The sequence below is a fragment of the Branchiostoma floridae genome, chromosome 5 (genome assembly GCF_000003815.2).
Source record: "Branchiostoma floridae strain S238N-H82 chromosome 5, Bfl_VNyyK, whole genome shotgun sequence".
NCBI classification, from domain to species: domain Eukaryota; kingdom Metazoa; phylum Chordata; class Leptocardii; order Amphioxiformes; family Branchiostomatidae; genus Branchiostoma; species Branchiostoma floridae.
In genome coordinates this window covers 14,934,484-14,948,929 of record NC_049983.1, presented here as the reverse complement: position 1 = coordinate 14,948,929, position 14,446 = coordinate 14,934,484, and the positions used below count along the sequence as shown (strand labels likewise).

Below are 14,446 nucleotides of genomic sequence, written 5' to 3'. Positions count from 1 at the left end.
CACGTTAGAAACATATACGTTTTTCTTCTCGGCCAAACCACATTACATGGACACTAAAATCGCATTTGTTGTTTAGGTGACAATTCAATCTGTATGCCTTCAGTGCATTGACAGACTGTTACGCCATGCCATAGTAGCAATTAATTTTTACATATTAAGAACTACCATAGTTTTGTCACAAAAATAGTTGACATAAAATCGTTGCCTTCAAAAACTTCTGTACTGCTCCGACCCATCTCCTCATGCTATCTCCATCAGTATTGTCGGTTCGGGGAGCTGTTCCTAGCTTGCGGTTTGTATGCGCGGTACATCTGAGCGCCAAATGAATCTCTGCCTAACGAAGTGACTGTGGCACATTGAAAGTACACTTCTGATTAGATGCATCCTTAAGTGAGTGCGGAGTTAAGAATACAAGTCATTAGTACCCGTACTTGCATGATGGAACCTCTTTGATTCTGCTTCATAAAGACTTGACTTGACTAGAATACCAAGCAGAGCCTTTATTGGACATGTTTTGTTAATGATTACTCATGCTCTATCCATTTGTGCCCGCGAGGCTGTAAGAAAACAATGCAATCGATGTTAAGATCTCGTGTATTGACAGGAGAAACAGTTCACATGTTTCGTCAACACAAAAGGTTCTATAGGCATCCCGTGGCTTAACAGATTTCATACTGTGCTCGAGCCTCTGATTTATAAGTGACTTTTGTCATTTCTCTCGTTAATTCCATCCCAAACACTGTACTTTATCGGTTACTCTGGTTGTGAATGCATTCAAGCTGAGATGGCGACCTCGTTAACCTGTACACGCTATTTTCACAATCCAATAATGTCAGCACTAGGTTTAGCTGATTTCGGTTTCAACGATTCCGTCCAGCTCTCGACGCTTAGTTCTAATTGCGCGATACTGTAAATGTATGGCACTAAGAAGTACGTCTGGCAGGTGCAGTGTAGGTAGCTGAAAGAGAGAAATTTCAGACATAGTTTGTGCCAACACGAAGACTTAAACTCGCATCATTAGCGCTGACAACAGGAAAATCAAGCTTAATTTTACATATGTTGGGAATTACAGGGCCGTTTCGCGACATTGTTTCCATACAAATACTCGTACTAACGAAGCGCATTGTATAAAATCCAAGGTATTTCGCAACATAATTCAAGATTTATCTATGCCATGTCCTGGGCATGCCACCTCTGGAGGTTTCACTAATACAATTAAAATGGGAAAGTCAAGGTCTCTATCTATCTTACGCCAAACAAATTAATGAGATGTGTCAAGACAGTAATTGAAACATATATCATTGTGCAGGCACGGAAAACTTCAACAAAGGATACACTTTAGCATACCAGTTTCTGTAACTATCATAGCATTGGGCACTTAAATAAATACACAAGACAACCTCGATATGTGCATCTGCATAGAACAAAAGTTTCAGACAGTAAAACTGTCCTTAGTTTAGCACTATATGTGCATCTGTGCTGATATGAGGTATGGCAATGCCAAGAAATGCGATAGATTGGCAAACATTCGTACGAGCCGGACGTAATAACGTGCATATGTCTTGATATCTCAACGTTCCCTTCTGCGCATATGTCTTGATATCTCAACTTTCCCTTCTGGTCTATCCGTAAGTACATAACAGATGGTAATATTGCATAGCCAGCAAAACTCGATTAATCTAAGCCCGTTATTCAATACACGACGATCATGGGTCTATTATCATTTGTCCTGAAGGTATTTATGGTTTCATGTTGCTGGAATTTTGCCACCAACCAACCGCATTGGTGCTTCTGAAAAATATCGCCCCAGCATACGAACTACTGTATCCGTACCTATGGTTCGAAATGCACCATGTCTCTTGTTCATATACATGATCTTAACTCCCGTAACACCAGGTGGTGGAAAGTAGCGACAACAGTACGGCTCGTTTGCTCCAGTTGTTGCTGAACGTGATTCTGATAAACATCATGGCGTGCTCATGTTACCGTAATGCAAAACGAATGTTGCAATCAGTGTAATGTTAGTTTTATTGCCTAAAGTGACAAATGTAATAAACAAACTAATCGAAATATAATCAATATATCCAAAAGGGAGGAAACATTTGAGACGTACTACCGTACGGATTAACTTGTAGGTAACAATATAAAGCTAATTCACAGCGTTGAACGTTACATAGTTTGTGACTAACCTCTTGTGTTTATTTTTGTAGTAATACGTCTCTGCTACCCGGTATCAAGTTGGGGGCACACATACTCGACACGTGCGCCAGAGACACCTACGCACTGGAACAGTCCCTGGAGTTTGTCAGGAACTCACTCACTAACATCGATATCTACAACGGGTGAGTAAGGTGCACATTACCATTCACCTCCTATAAGCCTCGACATGTACTTGTGGGATGAGATGTCAAAAGGAACCGGTGAAAAATGAGGACCTGGCAAGTGTGCTGGCCGCACGTCAGCCCATAGAAAGCACTGTCACTCAAACATGGGGGGACGGGAGTAATGGTATAAGCGGGGTTATGAAACTGCACTCTATCATACTGACAAGCTGCAAAACCACCACAGTTCGAAACTCACAATTTACGTATAGATGCTCTCATTGTGACCAAAAATTTCACAGATTTTCAAAACATTTCCTAAAGAAGGAATCTTGATATTTTTCATTCTTTTGTTTTAGATTTATGTAATTCTGCGTCATCATCCAATTACAAAATCAAGGGTGACACAAACCCAATCTTGGTCTCTGCAAGGTCACTCAGCGATCTCCGTGTTGTGGAAAGGGAGACTCCGTCATCTGCATCTGCGTCTACATAGTTATTAAGGTCGTTAGAGGAGTCCTAATACCCACTTCACATTAGGCGCCGATTCGATCGGACGACGAGTCTGCGAGCTCTGATTTACGAGGAGGCATGGCCTTGATGCCGACGAAGACATTGCAGAGTTCCCCCTTCCAGTCAGGGTCATGCCCCCTCGTAATTTAAAGCTCGCAGACTCGTCGTTCGATCGAATCGCGCCTATTGTGAGGGGGGTATTATGACTCTCCGTCTGGTGGAAATGAGGACTTCAAACCACAGTCACAAAGACGCCAAACCACAGTCCACGTCCGTTAACATTCCCCAGTCAAAGTAAAGATCGTCAAAAGGAGACATCTGCGCAATTTTCACCGTCGAGCCAAGGTACTTACACCGCGTGTTGGAAGTCACAACACGAGTTTCCGCGTACCTTTGACATTCGCAAGTCATCATTACACACATGAACAGTATGCAAAAGTTCCCATAATGTAAAAGGTATATATTCAACATCATTCAGACTTATTATCACGCACACACATGAAGAGCCCCACTCGGATTACTATGTACACGCAGATGCAGAGGTAGATATGCACGTTTGCAATGTTATCTTACACAAACACAGGAGCGCGCAGTAACCATACAGATCCGGTATCGAGTACAAATACATGTACATCATCTGCAGCACAAGCGACCTGGACAAATTCATATACATCATATACTGTACGTGCATAGGCGGAGCTTTGTGGAAGAAGTTTCCTTAACACTGCAAAAATGAAAGTTGCATATTCGACGAAAGGCATGTGTATTTAACTCTAATTTTGGCCGATTTACTACTTTGATGGATTGTACGATGGCCTTGCTACATAACATGCAAGAATATTTAAACTCACGTCTAGAGTCTCAAGTTGGTGATCGTGCATTTAAGTACCTTCCATTTTCCACCCCAACATTTGAGCCTGCTCGGAGTCACGATTTATATTCTGGACAGAATATATGTCAAGTGAAATCCATGCACGTACACGCGCACCTTGCTGTCTGACTCAAATTGCATGCTCCATTGTGTTGAAGCGTGTTGGATTGGTTTTCATTCCTAGAACCCAATGGGCTGTGGCTGTGTACAATAGGCAGAGTGTGGCAAGATGGATGTCAGTTCATCCGTATGTAGGGGTTGTTTTACCGTTGCATGCGCGTTTCCAAGAAAATGTCTTACCATTGTGCGTTTCCCAAGAAAATGTTTTACCACTGTGCGTTTCCACGAAAAAATGTTTTACCACTGTGCGTTTCCACGAAAATATTTTAACATTGTGCGTTTCCAAGAAAATGTTTTAACATTGTGCGTTTCCAAGAAAATGTTTTAACATTGTGCGTTTCCAAGAAAATGTTTTGCGGACAACTCAGCATTTTGAAAGCCACAATTGCCACTCGCACTACAATCGTATGCTGCTCTACAAAACTACTCTGCTCACTCACTCTATTGAAAAATATATTGCTCACTCACACTACAAAACTGCACTGCGCACCCACACTACAAAACTACACTGACCGCTTACACTACAAAGCTAGCTCCTGACGACATTTCAGTTGAAGTTGGTTTGACTTGCAGGAAGCAATGCCTTACTATTGAATCGATGTCATACTTCAGTGTCGACAAATAGACATGACTACAGTGAAGTACGCGGTAGCGGGCTGGTAGGGCGTTGGTTGCTAGCCCAATATTACAGCGACAGTGGTGATAGTGTGTGCAGAGAATGTGTAAATGCCAGAAAAGGCGGACACGCAAAAACCTCATACTTGCTGATGCAATAATGTTTTCTCAACTCATTACCCCTCGACTATTGCAAGCCAAATGCCATATCTCTTCTATCTTCTCCTATACAAATGTAAAGCTATCGAGGCAGAAGAGACAACTTTATAAATACGTCTCCCAGACAAATTTCCCATGTCTGACTGACTGTAAAGCGCTAGTCCTGGGAACTGGGGCGAGAAGAAAAGGAAATGGAAACCGTTCATGTCGAGCTATCTTCAACATCACCGTGTGACTGCACCTATACAATATATACAGTGCCTTCCTACACATTAGCATTCAGCATCCATCAGCTATGTGTTATCTTAGTTTATAGCATATTTTATTGGGGGGAGATAAAACTATGGTAGACCCCTGAAGAGAAAACAACGTTTCTATTCTCGCTAACAGCGCTTCAACATGTTCATATCGATTTCCGTACATGTGATTTGCGATTCGGCTTCCCATGATGGTACATACACACGTGGATTTCCTAGGATATACTGCAAACGTTCTTTACTCGTTTTATCGTTGTAATTATCTGAATCTATGACTGCACTAGGAGCTACAGCATTAGATTGAGAGAAATGGATAGTAAGTTCAAAAAGTGTATGCTGCATATGCGGGGGAAGTACATGTATCCATATTGCAAAATATGGCAAAGTTAAACTGGAGGTCATTAATATAAAGCAACCATACATACCATCAACCAGTCGTTAACCAGAAGATAAAAGATTTATGTGCACATTCGGTGCAATTTTCGTAACTTATATTCTCGCAAAAAGTATAATGTCACCTCTCAAACGCCTGCTCAACACTAAACTGCCCATTGCTTTAATAGTCATTTTGCATTTCCATCGATTTAGCTTTGGTTATGACCGTATTCTCCTACTTTACGATATTCTTTTGGCTCTTTTGTGAATACGGACGACATAACGCAGTCCTTGCGGTTCTTAACGACCAAATCCAACCCCATATATTGTGGGATCAGGCAGCGGCGTTTTCACAACATATGGCCTTCGTGTAGTTATCCCGAACAGAAGGTATATTACACATCATTTCGCAATGTAACGATTTTCCCGGACAAATCGTTTTGTAATTCATGTACTGATCTACATTCAATCTGATAAAGTGACGAAAGTTCAGACCTCAATTTCTCTTACCATGCATCGTGGAATTATCCGGTAATGAGGTGCTTCAGAAATGTGCGCTATGGCACAGGCAGAGACGCACGATACAGCAATCTGCGCCCAGATGGTGCAGTTTGGCATGCTTGACTTTTACTGGCAATTTCTGAAACTCAGCCTTACGAGCAACCGCGCATGCAAATTCTCAATTTATTGCATGATTGGAAACGAAACGAGCAACGAGGACCCCTCTGACTCCCGTTTTACGGACGGATCCTGAAGTTCAGCGGTTAAAATGGGCGGATATTATAGTTCCATAAGCCGGAAACCGCAATGTCATTACCAGGGGAAGCATCTCTTGTCTGCTGTGACCTTTAACCAGCGATACACACAGATGTACATTGCATCATATAATTGTTGTGTAGTTCTTCGATGTAACGAAACGCTCAACCCATGTGTGTGTCTTTCAAAGTATAAACAAACTTTAAAAAAATATCTAACACTATCGTAAATGCATAATTGGATTCTAATGACAAATAATTCAAATTGCGGGAGAAAGTCAAGATTCAGTTTAGCACAAGATCGTTAAACGAAATAGAATGGGATGAAAAAGGATCACTCCGCTCTTAAGTAATAAAATTTACATGCACTACATGAACATGTTATGAGACAATGCAGTGGACAATGGGCATACTATTTCGCTTGATGCCAATCATGATGTTACAGAGGTCATCATTTAATCTTCACAGAAACATTAACTAGTGACATTTGTTTTCAGGTACTACTGTGACGACGGGTCCCAGGCGAAGATCACCAACCTGCCGGCGGCCGTGACAGCTGTGGTCGGCGCCTCCGACAGCAGCGTGTCCGGGCAGGTCGCCAACCTCCTCCGGCTCTTCAGGATACCACAGGTCTGCCTCTTTTAATGTGGCTGATTGATGAGTTCGTTGATTACTCTTTGACTTTGTGTACGGAGTTTTTGTTTCTGTATGATGAGTCCGTTTGTTTCTGTTGAAGTGCGCACATAGTTATTAGAATACACTGTAGAAGAAGTAGAAGAAGTCAGTAAGAGATAGTGGGAAGATGAGCACAGAGGTCAGGAGTGGCAGGAAGTTGATGTCAAAGTGGTAAAACTAGTCGTTTATCAAACATGATAGTTCAGTTCAGCTCATCCTTTGAGAGGATTTCCACATTCAAGTTGCAGTATGACATTCAAGGTCATGGGTGAGTTGTTTGTGGTCCATCTCTGTCTCTTGTCAATCAATTGCAGTAATACTCAACACACCGTTATCCATATGCTAGTCACGTTCATCACATAATGACAGGAAGTGATCAAAGAACATATGAAATTTTAATCAAAACTTATTTGCATTATTATTGAAAAACAATCAAACAAGACATGCGGAAAACTGTGAATGTTGAACATCGTCTTGAGATGTTCAAATTCATGTTGCCTCTAATCAAAAGTTACTTTTCAACGATTATTATTTTAACTTAGGAACCAATTTGTCTCCCATAGGTGAGTTACGCCTCCACAAGTGCCAAGCTCAGTGACAAGACTCGCTTTGACTACTTCGCCAGGACGGTTCCGCCGGACACGTTCCAGGCTAAGGCCATGGTGGAGATCATCCAGATCTTCAACTGGACCTACGTGTCCACCGTGGCGTCTGAAGGAGACTATGGTGAGATGGGGATCGACATGTTCAAGAAAGAGGCACTGGCTCGAAATATCTGCATCGCCGCGGAGGAAACCATTCCGAACAGTGCCAACGACGGCACGTTTGACCTGATCGTGGAGAGGCTCCGGGAAAAATCAAACGCTAAGGTTGTCGTGTTGTTCATCAAGGGATCCGACGTGCCGAAGTTGCTGTCGGCTGCCAAGAACCTGACAGACCCGTTCGTTTGGATCGCGAGTGACGGATGGGGGGACCAGGAGGCTGCGGTCAAAAACGTTAAAGATGTGGCGGAAGGCGCCATAACTATTGAGCTCAGTTCGAAACCAATAAGGGCGTTCAACAAATACTTCAAAAACTTGACTCCGGATCTGAAAGCCAGAAACCCCTGGTTTAACGAGTATTGGGAAGACAAATTTCTCTGTCGTCTTCCGTACACAAAAAGAGAAAACAGTTCGTTCCCGGTGTGTGATATAGGGCTAACGAATAAGAAGTTTGAGCCAGAGAGCAAGATCCAGTTTGTGGTAGATGCAGTTTACGCTATAGCCTACGCACTAGACAAAATGCGGAAGGAAGTCTGCGGAACTCCGTCCGGTATGTGTGACGGTTTGAGAAACTTGGACGGAGCAAGTCTATACAAGGCCATTCTCAACGTTACGTTCCAGGGTGAGTACAACGGGGATGTTCCCTCTGGTAGGTACAATAAACTTTTATCTCAACTTTATTCCAAAGCACATGCGTAATCCTCTATCACAATGCAATGTGACTCCAAAGACATCAATTCGCAATGATTGTACACGGATATCCGATCACAGGCCTGCACTAAAGGCAGACCTTAACGAGATAAAGTTCAGGAGGTCACTGCATTAAAAGCTTCCAGGGTCATGATCTAACCTTTGTTTTACTACAAATGTACACTCGCCATAGTTATTACATAGGCTCATCCCAATAACAAACATATATTTCTTCACAACCTCATCGTATATGTATATTGTATGCACACAAGTCACCGTGAAGCGAAGGTCGCACGCAAGGTAGCAAGCAGTTGCCAAAGTGTGAAGAGTATTACTGCATTTGATCGAACTTCTTGATTGCTTGGGAAGAACGTCTCAACACGACATTATTATCACCATAACACCCAGAGATAGATTTCACGATATCATGTTGAGCAGCGAGGAGGAAGCCGCAATCACGTTAGATATTCTTCCATAAACTTTATCAAGTCATTGGAAGCGCGGCATATAAGACGACCCTGGGGGTAATATCTGTACCATCATTGAATTTGGCTATAAAATCCGGTCATAAAGCGTAGGTGTATTAAATCAAGGAAGGTGATAACCCTCTCGCTGGAATCAGGAATTTGATTATGTGCATCAGTGAAACCGTTCCACAACACTTCCAGAAACATTAGTGGTAGCAGCTGGATAGTTTCTCCTGAGTGAGCACGGGACAAAGTGCATTTGCCAGAAGTAACGGAATTGTCAGATAAAGGGACCTTTTCCAAACGGATCTGACATGTTGTAGAGCTTATAGATTAAACCGCCCTGTACAATATATGCTGCGGTGTTTTCCTGTCTTACTAGATTTTTCTTCTTTTCCGACGACCAAAAGTACTGTGAAAAAATCCTATCAGCAGTCTCAACATCCACCTGCCCTTGCCCAGGGCAAACAAGTTCAACTTTCATCAGAGTCTGATCATGCCCCAGTGGCTAATACAGACCTTGCGTCCACTGATACAGTCATAGAGTGCTCAAGTTTGCCACGTAAGGTTGCTATAATGACGCCTGCTTCATTTAGAGAAGCCATTATAAAGGACTCCCATTATGAGCTCCACACGCACGGAAAGAATTACATTTTTTCAATTAGGATTGTGTAATTTTTCAACCACGAATGCAACGAACTTTGCTTCATCGTAATGCTTTCAAAATGCGGTCAACTGAACCTGAAAGCGGCAAGCATTTATACTCAATATAAAACTATATTGTAAGGTTTATGGTACCAGGTTATTCCGTTAACTTCAATAATTTTTACTGTACCGTATCACAGCTACATTTCTTTCATTTTGAATTTAGTTTTACATGAACAATCGATTTTCCTATATTATAAGTTCGCCTTACGACAACAATGGATCAATAGGTCATGAATGTTATGAGGAAATATTCATGTATCTTCGTTAAGACAATATAACTACAATATCTGCTTTATTTTTACGGCCTTCCTTGGTCATTAAAAAAAGACTCTTTTTTCACGACCACAGCTTGATTTTCACCGACGTTTCGGTGACCGTCTGTCACCTTCCTCAGGGCAATTCTGACTGGTTCAAATTGTATCGCAGCAACATGTGTCGCTTCTTGATGCAGTACAATGTGAACCAGTCAGAATTGCCTGAGGAAGGTGACAGACGGTCACCAAAACGTCGGCGAAAATCAAGTTGTGATTGTGTAAAATAACAGTCTCTTCATGAGATGCCAACCTGATGAAACTATTCACGAACTTCCTTTGCCATGTTGTACTCATGGTTGATACTCTTTGCTACCCAACAGACGTAGCGAGCCGACAGGTCCAGTTTGATGAGAGGGGTGACGGCATGGGCAGGTACGATATCTACAACTTCCAGCGGGTCAACAGCGGCTGGAAATACGTGCCAGTCGGCCATTGGCTGGAGAGTCTCTACCTGGACGAGACCAAGGTAGGGGTGGAGAGCACCGTGTGTTTCAATAACAAACGCTGAAAAACCCCGTCTTGTCATGTGTGTGCGGGAGCGAATATTTCTCTGTGTGTAAATCCATTTTCAACACTTGCGAGAAAAAAGTTCTCTATGTAGGAAATAGCTTTTTCAACACTTGTATGAAAGAGAATCATTGCTCTCTATAAGTGCAACGCATACTTTTAAAATAAACCTGACATATGCATAGTGGTTTTGTTAGAATGTGTGCAAGCACACTTTGTATTACGTAGGGGAATGTAAATACCGTAACGTTACAACCCAACAGACAATAGCCAGAGATAAGGAATGTTGTATAGCTGAAATCATATACGCACAGTACATTCTATTATTGAAAATAGGACGCATGGCATGTCAGGAAAATTCAAAGAATTGTAACATTATATATTTGTACATTTTTAGTTGTATAATGTGCTGACATTTTGTTTCGTAATTTAAACATAGATACTTTTAGTATGTGCTATTACACTAGTACTCTGCACTTCGGCCCTTTAGCTACGATGTTGCATTGTTATAATCAAATTTGTGATCAAATGTCTCTCATTACAGATCCAGGTTAACTCCCGCCTTGGCAGCTTACCTGAGTCGAGGTGCAGCGCCCCCTGTCGGCCGAACGAGGCAAAGATCGTCCAGCAAGGGGACAACTGCTGCTGGATCTGCAAGCCTTGTCAGCCCAGACAGTACCTCATAGACGAACATACCTGCGAGGACTGCGGCTTTGCTCGCTGGCCGACCTTTGACCTCAAGAGCTGCTATGACCTTCCAGAGAAATATCTGCAGCCCAACGAAGTCTGGGCTCTCGTTCCCATGATCATTGCGTTGCTAGGCATCATGATGACCGGGGCGGTGATAGCGGTGTTTATGAAGTATAACGACACCCCCATAGTCAAAGCATCTAGTCGTGAACTCAGCTACATGCTGCTGGGGGGACTCGTCATGTGTTTCGTCATGACCTTCGTCATCATCGCCAAACCTTCCATCGGCACATGCGCACTGGTGCGTCTTGGCCTGGGGTTGTCCTTCACTGTCTGTTACACGGCGCTCCTGACCAAAACCAACAGAATATACCGGATCTTCACCCGTCAGACATCCACCAACGTGCAGAAAGTCAACTACATCAGCCCCATCTCTCAACTCCTCATCTGTACCGCTCTCATATCCGTACAGGCGGTCGGTGTTGTGGTCTGGCTGGCGGTAGAACCGCCCGACACCCAGCTGGTGTACCCATTCGGCAGGCAGGACCAGGTCATCCTCAAGTGCAAGATCAAGGACAAGTCCCTGATGATGTCACTGGTCTACGTCATGCTTCTCATTATCGTCTGTACTATATACGCCTTCAAGACGAGGAAGGTTCCGGACAACTTTAACGAGACCAAGTACATCGGCTTTACGATGTACACGACTTGTATAGTGTGGCTGGCCTTCGTGCCCATTTACTTCGGAACACAAACAGATCACAGGGTACTCATCTATATAACGATTTCTTGCCTAAATATCATTTACACTTTAAATCGGTTAATGTTATGTACCTTGATACAACCCAAAGGGGAACAAACGAGCAATTTTCAATGCACTTGTAACGTGTTTTAAGAGATTAATGAGTCGAGGTACGGAATAAACTAACGGTCCCACGTATGGGGGGAGGTACTGCCCTCTTGCAACTATAAACATAACTACCAAGAAATGCCCAGGTTCAGTATTACTAAGACAATTGTTATGGATACTACTCTTCTACAGATCCAAACGACCACGATGTGCATAGCCGTGAGTATCAGCGCCTTCGTGGCTCTTGGCTGTCTCTTCGCACCGAAAGTCTACATCATCCTCTTCCAGCCAGAGAAAAACGTCCGGTCTATGAACAGACAGAAACCCAGCTTCAAGACAGCAGTCATGTTTGCCAAAGAGAGGCATATGGCAGGTATGTCTCACACAAGGTTCCGATTCAATACGCAGGAAATGACTTGTCTCTACCACACTCCTTGGGTAGCTGAAACAATCTACCAGAGAAAGCTGGCAGTAGCGTTAGCAACCCATGACGGGAATTTCGTTTATTTTAGGAACCCCGAGAGCATGGAGAGTATGGTAGAGACTTGGAAATATAAACAAATCGCTCTATAAATGGCTTTGCGTGATATGCCTCTACTTGTCTGGGTGGTAACGGTATTTTCAGGAAAGTGTGACGAAAACTGCCAAGCACCTATTGCTATGGCTCAAAATGATGGTCTAGTCCATAATGATACATTGATAAGTAACCATATCATTGGCCACTTTTTCATCTCAAATTCCATTCTAGATACCGACGAACTGGATCCGAAAAACGCTAAAGACAGCGATCTGAGGTATTTCTTGTCCTGCCCAAATATGTTTGTGGATAGATGATGAGAACACTGAGTGTGGCACTTGTGTTGTGTTGTATGGTACATTAGTCACCAGTGGGTATGCAGCTGTCTTATGGGGTACGCAGCTGTCTTATGGGAGTCTTTCCAGCATTGTTAAACTGGAAAGCAGAGTCTGCAGACAGCCGCGAGCTACATCTTGATTTTGATGTCAATCATTCACTAGCAACTGATTGTTTTGATGGTTCAATTGTATTTGTCTTATAATGAACACTGTTATTGCTGGTTAGACCGTTCTGCATATGTCAACAGAGCATTCGTGTGTTCAACGTATTTCTGTTTCTGATCAACGGAATCCTTCGGTAAGTCTCAACCCCATGTCAGAAAAAGAGCACCTGTTGAATGAAAGAGCATACTGGTTCTTCACTTCTGTGAGGATACGGATTCTAATGCTTTAGCCTGTATTTTGTGGTTGTGTTTTCTATTTAGGGGCCCTGAACGGACCGGGACAGGAGAAGCCTCCGTTGAGTGCCATCATCCAATCGAAAAACAGTGACAACCCTGCGTCCGACAACGGACTCTTAAAGTCGAGCAACACGGGAACACCACGTGATGTTCACGTGACATGGAAAGACCTGGATACTGGCAAAGAACAGAAAAAGGACCCAATTCCGCCAAAGCCCTACGTACCACCCATACTTCCTAGAGAACCCTTAGAAAATATGAAGATTCCAGACAGATTTAAGGAAGTAGAGAAATTCAGGGAGGACGAAAAGAAGCCAGAGGCTGACAAAGTTAAAGAGCCCGAAACCACATCTTTGAATATAGAAAGACGGTCACCGGTTGGATGCAATAGTGTTAAACAAAGTAACTCAACAGGGCTCGACCCGGAGGTAGAAAAAATATTTGCAAGTAATCTCAAAAGGGAAGTGAAAGACTTTCCAATGGAAATGTGACGTAGGGGCATGTAGAAAATGTACATATAGATGGATGTAATAATGGAAAAATATCGTGACTACAATTCAGTACGTTTGTCATCTTTGTGACAAAATGCAAGGATATTTCAAGCTGCCTTTCATTCACTCTATACAGTTTATCGCCTGTAGGTAGCGCTAAGGAAGTTCATTTTTGGACGATGTGTATAACTACACCCCAATGTGGATGTGTCCAATGGAGTATGGTTGCAATTAGGCGGTAAGATATAAGACGTATTTTACAGAGTGTTGAAATTCACAGCGGAATAGTGATGCATTCTTCTGTGAGCGAGGTGTAAGAACTATAGCAGAATAAAGCCATGTAAGTGGGGAGATGTGAGCCTTGGGTTTACATACACCAAAAGTACACACATCATAGTGAACAAATATGTCGGTATGTTTGGTGCCAGTTAGCTAAGCCGGCGTTCGAATGTGGAGAAACTCGACATCTGAACCAAAGTTCGTGTATATTAGCTGAAATACTCAATCAAAATTTGGGCCTTTTAGTCACGAGAAACTTCTATAACAGGTGCAGATATCCCAGTAGTCAAGAACTGTGTCTGGGCACTGCAACTGCATATACATTATATAGACTATTTTATTTTCTGCAATATTCCCCGTGTAGGACACAGAAAAAAAATCCTGAAAATAAACGTCATAACTAAAGATAGGTTTGGCATTACGTCTAACAATTTTCTGTCAATGTAATTCAACACACAGTAAAAAAAAAATCCAGAAACATCACTTTCTAGTTGACAGATTATGACATTAAAGTTGGCTAAAGTCAGCTAACTAATTACGTAACGTTACCAAAGCAGGAGAAAGAAGCCAATGGTTAACATTTGTTACGAATATAGCTAGTCGCTAAGGTAACGTAGTGGTGTTGAAGTGGTGTTGAGTTCCAGGCATTGTGTCCGATTACTCACAATATGCCCAATATGTCTACAAGTGCACTGTTTGGGATACAAACATTTTATATGATGCAATTGTTTCTTCTCTGTGATGTGAAGAATAAATACATGTGTTCAAATAA

The 14,446-nt window shown here is 42.5% G+C and overlaps 1 protein-coding gene across 3 annotated transcripts in view; it reads left to right on the top strand.

The window, feature by feature from the left end:
* The window catches only part of LOC118416473 (metabotropic glutamate receptor 3-like), a 15,269-nt gene extending 823 nt beyond the window's left edge, over positions 1-14,446 (top strand). The window contains exons 2-9 of one of the 3 annotated variants that reach the window (XM_035821583.1): positions 2,211-2,342; positions 6,484-6,616; positions 7,225-8,071; positions 9,922-10,067; positions 10,653-11,564; positions 11,841-12,021; positions 12,397-12,442; positions 12,929-13,150. In XM_035821583.1, coding sequence (XP_035677476.1) covers positions 2,211-2,342; positions 6,484-6,616; positions 7,225-8,071; positions 9,922-10,067; positions 10,653-11,564; positions 11,841-12,021; positions 12,397-12,442; positions 12,929-12,995 — 2,464 coding nt within the window. In that variant the 3' untranslated portion in view covers positions 12,996-13,150. Of the gene's footprint in view, positions 1-2,210; positions 2,343-6,483; positions 6,617-7,224; positions 8,072-9,921; positions 10,068-10,652; positions 11,565-11,840; positions 12,022-12,396; positions 12,443-12,928 lie in introns of all 3 variants that reach the window. The other 2 variants (XM_035821582.1, XM_035821581.1) reach the window with 2 other exon arrangements.